The following is a 10684-nucleotide window of genomic DNA, read 5'->3' as shown; positions in this document are numbered from 1 at the left end:
CCTCATAGTGGACGTTGCATAACGTTTACCTGCAGCAAAGCAATTATTATAAAAAGTTGTTTTCTAAGCTAAAAAAATTATTTAAAAAGTTTTTTTCGAATAAAATATATTTTATAAAATGTTCATAAAAACCTTGTTTTGTGGCATTTATTAGTGTATAAGATCTACAAAGGATTATTTTTTGTAACTTTTTATAATTAAAAGTACTTTTTACACTATTAGTTATTATTATTTCATGATTTCCTGCTATTTCACAAACGTATTAATTTTCCTCCTTCAGTAAATTGTAAATTACATTTGTTCTATATACTCGATCAATTTCTAAAGCTGATGAATAGAACTTTATGGCTAACAAAATGATATTTCAGCACTCCTTTCCTCTATATATATAATGTCCATGTATGAAATTAGTATCAATTCTCGCACTAATGAGACTATTAATGAAGAACTATAATTTAATTTAAATCTTTTATATTTATAGAGTATCTATAAAGTCTGTCTTTATCCCTATATTTCAAAAAACAATTCAAAATTATAAAAATTCACAAAATACGTGTCCTACTATTGTGAGGCTATCTCTCTTTCCCGTCTCAACATCCTAAAAAGAGCCTCTCAAAATGATCAAATACATATTTCGTCTTTTATAATTCTGAACCGTTTCCGAAATATAGAAGGTGAAGATTTTCTCGATACTCAGTAATATGGCATAATAAATCATTATTTTGTTTTGGAAATAAATATATACATATATGCATATATATATATATATATATTTTTTTTTTTTTTTTTTTAATGGCTTGCTTAATAGAGATTTAACTAAAAAAAATATATAGAAATTGAAAAATAGAAAATAATATTAACTTAATATTAAATTGAAGAAATAGCATTAAATAAAACTATTTACATGAGATCAATAATACTATTTATGAAAAAGATCGGCATCATTTAAAACTGTCTAAAGAACATTTCAATTTTGGAATCTTTTCAGGATATTTGGAAAAAATATAATTCCAGCAAATCATTAATCATTATGTTGAAAAGTTAATCTTTATTTACTCCATAAAATTGAACCCTGAAAACCAAATCCTGAAAAATTCTTTCAATAAGGAAAAAAATGGCATAAAGTAATTCAGCATTTATTGATTCACACCTCGATGTTTTCTTATTATTTATAATAATAATCATCGTCAGAATCATTGTAATAATAATAATTAATAATAATAAATTGTTATTTCGAATTATTGTACATCGATATATTATCTCATATATAATATTTATATTATATTATATATATACATATATATATATATATATATATATATATATATATATATATACACACACACTCTATATTTATATCTATATTTATATATTTATAGACTTCTCTATTCTGCCTCCCGATTAGAGAATAAATTTTTAAAACTCTATACTTTATCACCTGCAAAGAGTAAATTCTGACAACAAGAAATCGAGAAAACTATACTTGTTCAAGAAGAAAACACCTCCGTCGAACATTGTTCATTATTTTTTAACATTTTTTCCCTATTTTGTCGAAAGAACTTGCCGTGTCCCGTAATAAATTAATTTGAGAATTAATTAAATAATAGTTAACTCCAAAATTAACTTTCTCGATATCAATTATTATTAATAATGAGTATCTTTGTTTAAATTTAATTGAGATAAATAAAATAATTTCTAATTATTAAATATTTAGAAACCAAACCAAGATAATTATATTTAAAAGTTACACATTAATACAAAAAGTTCGTTATTATTAATAACAATTAACATCAAAGATCAATGAAGAGAAAGTTCCTTACTTTCATTTCTTTTTTTACGCAGAAGCCAGCATTATCGCATTTTTGTGATAAAAAAGACAATTTATAAGAACAGTTTAAATCTGTGATTAATAGAATTCATTCTAAAGATACAATTTCGTACTTAAAATATCTTGATCTTGTAACAGATTTATGCATTATCAGTGCTCGTTATAATTATCATAACAATAATGATATGTCGATGTAATATATAACGTTAACAATCACAACGATAGCGATAAGCCTCGCTTCTGCCACTTTCGCAGACAGGACACTGGAATTGACTGAACTTGTTGGCCTCCTCGAAAATTAGGGATCCAGAAACCGATATAATTTCGATGGATACAACCGAAGACTTCGCAAAAATTAATCCCAGTCAAGATTTCTTTTTTTCTAAGAGAGAAAGAAAGATATAATTTATTTACATAATCTATAATTTATTTGTAATAAATAGATGATTAATAGAACTCGTTAATTTAATCAAATAATTTTGTAATTTAAATAAAAACAAAAAAACTTCTTTGATTAACAAATTAATTAAATAGCTATATTTTGAAAGTAATGGTTTGTAGATTAACAAATGTAAGATAAATCTAAATTCGAATCATAACGCAGTATTTAGCATTAGAACAATAAATTATTACTTAGGAATATTTCGACTTTATTTTTGGCATTGTACAATAAATTAAAAATGACTCAAAGTCTTGAAATGTTCCTGAAGTTCAAGTAAACCTATATTTTATAACAATTTTTCTTCCAATATTCTACGCTATACTTCGGGCTTATTCTTATCGAATTCAAATTTCTTCATGACTATTTAAAACCTTCTTCCTTTTTTTTCTTTTTTTAAGTTTTAACTTGTACAGATATACAGGCAGGATATGTTGGGATTAAGTGTGAGATAATTGGAAAAGGAGGTGATACTTCGCGTAACAATAAAACAAAAAAATAGTAAGTCGAAATTAATAATAATAATAATAATACAACCTTTTTCATATCACATCATGTTCAAAATTTTACATTTTATATTACTTCATATCTATCTATTCTTTCATTTTTTTTCAGAGATCTATTTCGAAAATTGATAAATCGAAATCCGAGAATTACACCGGTTTCTTGATCTACTTTCGATCCTTTCAAATCTCTTTCATTAATTTTTCAATTATGTTCATAACTTCCGTTCGCGCAATAATTAATTCATGATTAGAAAAGAAAGACAAACGCGATGTGGTGCTATATGCAAAAGGACTAGACGCTACATTGTTGTTGTTGTTGTTGTTGTCAAAATTAAATAGTATGAAACGAAAACTATTATTATTACGTCGAAAAAACGAAGAAGCATTTCCGAAGAATCGTATCTAGCGATTTTTTGTACTTTTTTGATTGAAGATTTGTTACAATCGCTCGTTCATTCGCTAGAATGCGTCGTTAGATGTATAAGTAAATGAGTGCGTGTTATGTATCGGCTATTCGATACTAATCCTAACGCTTAAACGTATGTGCTACTCATTTCTTTAATTTCTTCCTCATCGCTTCTTATAAAAGTTCGTATATAGTGTTATCTGCAGTATTTAACACGATTGTGAACCACACTTACGCGAAAAATTAATATATTATTATTATTAAATAATAATATATTATATCTCTCGCATAAAAATGAAATCTTTTTTTTCTTTACAGAGCAAAAAGCACAGTTTTTCATAAGTCCGTTAGTTATATTTTTTTTCCTATTAATACACAATTGGAGATAAACGCTCTAGGATTCGCGCGAGTTCGATCATTAAAAACGGACAGATCGTTGTTCGTTTGTGTTCGGCTGCTTAATTTCTTTAGCGCAGCACTAAGTTATTAACAAGTGAAACGACTTAAAGACGATTATACACGGAATTTGTTGACTTTTCTAGATTACTATTCTTAAGGATCGTATCTCAGGAATATATCGGAACTCATATCATTATACAAGGTGTTCTACATCGATCTTTAGTGGCAGATTTTTGTAATCAAGAAAAAGTATATCATTTAAATAAAAATTTCTCACTAAAATAAAAAATATATTTGATTATCTTTATTGGAGATTTATTAACTTCAAAGATAAAAAAAGACTGGATGTTTTTTTACATCCACCAAATTCTAATTCGAAAATTTCTTTATTTTCAATTATTAAAAAGCTTATCTATTTATCGACTCTAATTGAAGATAAGAAACTTTCGATTGATGATTAATATTTGAATAATTAATTTTTAAATTAAAATTATCTCGAAATAATTCAAAAAAATTATTGATATCTGTCGAAGTTTTCTTTCTTTGTAAAGAAGAAAGATCGACTAAAAAATCTGCCATTAAATCACACTTATTATTTCGTTTGTCATTATAATGGAACGCGACAAACGAACGCTCAAAAATTTGTAAGAATATTTCCGCAAAATTCCGCGATACTTTGAGAGAGAGGAAATGTCAAATTCTTTTCCTCTTTCGAGACTATATTTTTACAAATTATCAGTGAAAAAATGTTATTTTCAATAGCCTAACAATTAAATTTCTATTATTATGCAAAAACGATTCGACAATGTGTAACAAACGACAATTCACTTTCGCTCATCATCACTGGCAATGAATTGTATAACACTTATATGTATTGTTTAAACATCTCCATACTTATATATATTTATATATATATATATATATATTATATTTAACATTTTCTTTTTCTTATCAAGAAATTAAATTTGTATTTTCTTTCCAAGTTTCATCACAATAAAAATTATTATATCAGTTTTCTTAAATTAAATTAATATCATAATAATTTAATAAGAATAATTTTTTCACAAAAAAATTTTTTCAACGAAATTGGCATTATTTTGCTATGTCATAACTAAACATTTCGGACAAATGTATAGTAATTTAATTATAAAAGAATTTCTTTCAATGGCAGTAACTCAATAATTAATGTATTTTAGTTTAATACAGTCTGTAAATCCTAATTCAAACTTTTTTACAATTTTTGTTTGAAATCCATACCGATACAACTATAGCGATATGATAGCATTTTTAATTTTTTTTTAAATGGTACATTGCCAGTGTATGGACGTAGTATAAGTTTCTCTGTATCGAATTATTCATGAAAGTACTGCATAGTTTTCGTTTTATAATACTAACCATTTTATAATTTTCGGTCGAGAATAAACTTGTGAGAAATGGAGATGCTTCTCATGTCAGTCGCAACACTTCTCTCTTAAAATTACTGCACTATTCATCTTCAGTATCACCGTCGCTACTATAATCCTGTAATGTAGGTGGTCTCGAGAAAGGTGCCTCGTTAGTTTGACTGTAACGTTTAGAGAGAAAAAAGAAATTATAATCGCATATTATTATTATTTATTGCAATTTTAAATTATTTTTATATTCTATATATTAGAATTATTTTTTTAAACTAGTGTATACTTTACAGATATAATTCTTTAATAGAAACTAAAGAAAATTATAAATTACTTACGCTAATCTACGATAATGATTCAACCACTCTTCCAACATTTGTGCAACCAGTAGCGGTCTCTTGTGAAGTTTCTGCTGCGCTACAAGAATTCCGCCTTCAGTTCTACATACATCTAACCATTCTTTGTAGATAGATTCCTCGCGACCAATCTCATCCGTCGTAAGAAAGTGTATTGGCAAGAGCTTATGCTCGCGATCCATTAGTGGCATAAAGGTGGTCTGCATCTGGATCTGTAGCTGCTCGAGGGGACTGTTGTTCCCACTCACTACCCCGTGGGTTGCAAGGGGTGGTATTCTGGACGAGGCGTAGGGCTCAATTGGAACCAACGCCGTAAAATGACCACGGGTATAACCCAATGCGATTGGTGAACGGATGCAAAATGAAGGTTCCCATAACAATGGTAGATAAACGCCCTCAAATCTCGCATAACCTACAAAATAACAGAAATAATTAGTTGTCCCAAATTGTCCCAATTTCAATAATCTTAAAAACAAAATGTTTCTTTTAAAATCATAAAAAAAACTTCTAAAGAATCTTAAATCTTAGAATCTTAATTTTTGAGTTAGTCTTGAAAAAATCTTTAAAATGCAAAGCAAATTTAAAAACTTTGAAAACTTTTTACAGCCCTTTATATCAAATGCTATTTATATTCAATTATAAATATTAAATAAAAAATTATAAATTTAAGATTATAAATATTCGATAGAAAATTGAAAAGTTAATAAATTTTTAAAGTATTAAAAATTTTTAATTAATAAATATTTCAGTAAAATTATTTTAGTAAGTATACAAATTATTAATTATTGAATGAGTAAAAACACAATTTTTTTCTTAAATTTACCTATGTCTTCACCACGGAAACTTTTAACATATTTAACTCCGTAGACTATAATAGGACGTCTTAAAATATGGGCGAGGGCAAACACATGCAATTGTTCTAACGCGCTTCCGGGTTGAGCGGCCGTTGCTAGTAAGCTTTCCCAGTCTTCTTGCCATTGTGTTTCTTCTAAAGTAAAATCTAACATTCTAGATGCTTGCGAAGCTTCATATTCTCTCCAACGAGGATAAAAGCTGAAAAAATAACGTTTTGTATAAAATATAAACTCATTTTGTAACTGAATAATCAAAAGAAATGTATTTATTAGTTGAATATTCTTTTATTTCTTTTAATACAATTATTTTAAATAATTTTTTCAACAAATCTCTATTAACTTTTATTATTATTATTATTATATCAATTAATTTGCCGATTATTTTTTCAAATAAAGAAAATTTGTTTTCTAATTTTTTTTTTATTTTAACATTAAATATAAATTTGCACATTATCACTGTCCAAATTTTAATACAGACATTTATATAGAAAATAATTAAACCAATTATAAAAAATAAAATTATACATTATATATTTACTTAATTACAAATCTTACAATTGTCCAGCTTGTTGAAGCGTATCAGCAAGCGCTCTCCTTAATGCGTTGTCTCTATCGAAAACACCCCAAGTAGCCTGCATAGCAGAATCTAAAAGACAATCTCCAGCCGATCGGTTCCATAGCGCATGTAAACGACTACCTAATCGTTCAGTAATTTCTAAAGACCAATTTAGAGCTGGCGGTTCGCCACCACCGCCTTCCAATTGCTGTTGAGCTTCCTTATCTAACAATTCCTCTAACATCTGCTCTTGTACAATACTCGGCAGATCTTCAACCTAAAAATATATATCTAATTTCAAATATAAAAATAACACATATACATTTCTATATAACCAATTCAAAAAATTGCAGTACATTTCAAATAGAAGTATTTAAAAGAAATTTAAAGATTATTTAGTACTTAAAAGTGAAACGTTGGCTATTAATGAATTAAAGAATTTAGTTTTCACCTAAAATTTATATTAAATCGTAATATATGTTATAATAACCTCGGCTGGCAACGCGAAAGTGGCCATGTCGGTAACGAAATAACAGGGGAACGAGCCCTTGCGTAAGCGTATACTATTGGTGACATGTCGGCGAATCTGTACCGCGAGATCAGGTGCGACGTAACTCGGTACCCTTTTCACTCCCGAGCCCGAGCCTTCAATTTGCGACAGCAATGTTGCTAAAATATCTTCCCTTTGAAACCTGCGAAAAACTCAATTTATTATTATTGTAAAATTCTATTAATCTAACATTACGGATTGTATTTTATATAATAATATCAATTTAGCTTCAATAAAGCATTTAAATTATTTGTATCTACCTAATAGCCAAGTGCACCAAGGTGTGCCCAACGTCAAACGCGCTGCTTCTATTGAGGAGCAAAACCTCAGAATGCGTCAATTGGCGCGCAGGATCACCGCCACTTGCCAGATAAGCTTCAACAGGGGTATTGTCACCCTCGACAATACCGAGACAAGCGTTCAACCAACACCAATCGGTATGGCGTCTTAATTGCTTTAATCGGCGCTCGTAATCACAGTTATTCGGAGACTGAGGAGTTGACAAACTATCATTTCGGCTCTCTGTATATCTATGTGGACCTCTAAAAAGTTAAAAACAAGTTACAAATATGCGCTATGTTATATTAAAAGAAAAAAGAATAGAACACATTTTATTTTTAAATAAAATATCGGAATTATTGATACCAACAATCCTTCAATATTTTCTAAAATATTTATATATTCTTTTTATAATATATGTATAATATATTATATGTATTTAACAAATATTTAATGTTATAATATTCATATTTATTTTACAAAAAATATGAAATATTAAATATAAGTTATAATCGTACCTCCTTCCTATCGCTAAATTATCCTCTCTTTGCGTCTGATGAATGTAGGGTGCATGTGGAGGTGACGGTAAACCCCGTTGACTATGTTCCCTCTCGGGACTCGGTAAAATCACCCCCACATTTCCCAGTGTACCTTTATCCCTTCTATCCTTCTCCTTTAGATGACCGCACATGACGCACTTAGTCGCCTTGGGCCAGTTCTCATAAGTACATACATGACAGGACCATTTCTCTGGGTGCATATTGTACAATCTTTCCGGATGAAGATTAATCGGCGAGGGATTTAGTTGGGAATTCGATCCCGAGTTTGGTGGTCCATCGGCCAAACGCAACGGTGCTAAATGTTCATGTAGATTCGATGCTAACGAATTAACAGACTGATTGACCGGCTTTCGATTGCTGCACTGTACGCATCGCGTTGTATTCTGATAATTAAGATAAGTGCACATGCTGCAAGCCCACTTTCCCGCCGAAGGCAAATTCTGGCTGTAATTTTGCGAGGTGAAATTGTCCGTAGGGCTTATCTGGGACACGGGACCAGAAGCGACGTTAGAAGAACCTCTTTGAGGACTAGGATCCCGAAGCCGGTAAATATCCTCGCCCAAAAGAGGCTTGGCGCCCCTGCACATGGTACATTTTAAGGAAGAAGGCCAATTCTCATAAGTGCAGTATTCGCAAGTCCATTTCTGTTCTGTCTCCTCAAGTCTGCTGGTCATCTTTTCAATGGATGGAGGAGTTAATCAATGGAGGTTTAGTCTCTTTGCCGCGAGAGATGCAATACTTGTTGATACAGAAGAAAATATTCCGTTGAAAGATGACACCAAATTGTACACTAGACATTAAATATCCTAAATATCCTAGTTGAATTTTCTATGCCTCTCAACGCATAGTCTATTCGAAGATTTATGTCCAAGTATGATTTATAACCCAGTATACGTTATGTGATCAACATTATGTCTGATTGTGATGAAACAAAACCGCTAAAGATGTGCCAATATGGGCATTGATGGAAGAATCTGAAAAAAGAAAGATATTTATATAAAATATATTATTGAAAATATAATAATGTATACATAAGATAAAATATATTATTGCTTTTAATTATGTTTTTGCACTTCTCATGTTCAAAATGAAATAAATGTTATCTGAATGTGGAAAAGGAGAAAAATTACAAAGATAACACTCAAAACGTTCAAAACTCAGAACATTCAAAAAGCAATAAAAAAGAATAAATTTCTGCTATCAAGTTGATTCATTTGATGGGATATCTTTGCAAAGAAAAAAAATAAGCAAAGTGAAGAAAGAAACATTAATTGATAAATTATATTTATTTTAATGGCACCTTCGCCTTTCATTCCACATCTAATTTGTTTCATAGAAAACATAAGAGCACAATTGAAATAAAGATTTAAATATACAAGAATCATGCTCATATTTTTAAAATAGAAAATAATATACAAAATCTAAAAAGATATTTGAGATATTTAACGTTGAATATTCAAATGCAAACCCCTTCTTTTTAACCCCATTTTTTTGCACGCTTCTAATCCTTCTACATCGAGCATAAAGTTTGCATAAATTATTTTATTCTGATGAAGGCAGAACACTAACTTTGAATATTCAAAATTGGAACGCCTCGTTTCGTTCACACTTCGCGAAATTGAAGAACACGCGGCACCGCATGACCGCAATCTTCCATATCTCTTCACGTACCTGAAGGAAACCTAACCTGGAGAAACGAGAAGCAAGAGGTTCTCCCGTCGAGGTGGCCTCCTCGACGGTCGTAGAAAACGATTCCGGAAATTTCGGAAATTAAAGCTTCATCCTACTTTTCGGACGGTCGAGGAAGCGCGCGACTACCTCTAGGCAGTTAAATTGGTAACCTTGATGTTATCCCGTGCCACCTTGTGGAGCTCCGCACGTCGCCAGCTACCGTCACACTCGACTATCCTCCATGAGAGATCCCACAGATCGTAATCGGCACCGTCCAGTCGACTCATGTACTATTCATGCACCAGCGAGCGCGCAGTTTTCGTAGCGCACAACTCGCATTCGCGGGAACGGAGACGGACAGGTAGGTAGGTAGGTTAAGCTCGCTCGCTCACGCACACGTACGCGCACGATCAATCTCGCGATCGCGATGCTCGGGGCCCTTCCTTCTTTTCTTCCTTCCTTCGGGATTATCCGACAACGAGACGACAATGAGAAATCGGATCGCGAGACGCAACAAGGGGAAAGACAACAGCGGCGATGTCTCCCTCCCTCTTTTTCTCGCTCTTGCCCTTTCTCTTTCTCACTCGTCTCGACGAAGACACGGTAGAAGACACGAGAAGCGCGAGTCGCTGTCACCGCTGGTCACCGCGTCACGACATCGTCCACGAGCGTTCGCGCGCGCTCCACGGCGTGCTGCTCCGCCCGTCACCCGATGCTGGCGAATTGCTCCGCGAATACGACGACGGCGGTGACAACGACGACGGCGATCTCGCTCGCTAGCCTGCGGAAGTGGGTTTTGACAGTCATCCGCAAACAGACGGGCGTCAGTACTGCCAATCGCTCGCGCTCCCCTTCACGCCGTACCGTTACGTCACGGGAGCATGCG

General features: G+C 31.7%; 1 protein-coding gene across 2 annotated transcripts; it reads right to left on the bottom strand.

Moving 5' to 3' along the window:
- Positions 1 to 4879: 4879 nt before the first annotated feature.
- Positions 4880 to 10585, bottom strand: LOC105202468 (ubiquitin thioesterase trabid). Of its 2 annotated transcripts, none has more exons than XM_039454070.1 (8): positions 9697 to 9718; positions 8086 to 9101; positions 7549 to 7830; positions 7229 to 7430; positions 6738 to 7015; positions 6152 to 6381; positions 5311 to 5740; positions 4880 to 5142 (listed from the first exon to the last, which is right to left on the bottom strand). In XM_039454070.1, exons 2-8 carry the CDS (start codon positions 8799 to 8801, stop codon positions 5064 to 5066), a joined length of 2217 nt encoding a protein of 738 aa, XP_039310004.1. In that variant the 5' UTR covers positions 8802 to 9101; positions 9697 to 9718; the 3' UTR covers positions 4880 to 5063. The 2 variants fall into 2 exon arrangements, with proteins under 2 accessions (XP_039310004.1, XP_011169319.1); XM_011171017.3 differs by lacking the exon at positions 9697 to 9718 and adding an exon at positions 9799 to 10585 and having other exon boundaries at positions 4881 to 5142.
- Positions 10586 to 10684: the final 99 nt, after the last annotated feature.

The sequence above is a fragment of the Solenopsis invicta genome, chromosome 10 (assembly GCF_016802725.1).
Source record: "Solenopsis invicta isolate M01_SB chromosome 10, UNIL_Sinv_3.0, whole genome shotgun sequence".
Taxonomy (NCBI): domain Eukaryota; kingdom Metazoa; phylum Arthropoda; class Insecta; order Hymenoptera; family Formicidae; genus Solenopsis; species Solenopsis invicta.
Note: the sequence above shows the minus strand (reverse complement) of the source record. Positions and strands in the feature narration are given on the sequence as shown.

What these genes read in the sequence shown, in the direction of transcription:
- LOC105202468 (XM_011171017.3), bottom strand. Translation starts at nt 8,801, where the DNA reads ATGACCAGCAGACTTGAGGAGACAGAACAGAAATGGACTTGCGAATAC. An exon ending in AATTTAGCGATAGGAAGGAG is followed by an intron (nt 7,831 to 8,085) that starts GTACGATTATAA and finishes TTAACTTTTTAG; the next exon opens with AGGTCCACATAGATATACAG. An exon ending in CTTCAACAAGCTGGACAATT is followed by an intron (nt 6,382 to 6,737) that starts GTAAGATTTGTA and finishes TTATTTTTTCAG; the next exon opens with CTTTTATCCTCGTTGGAGAG.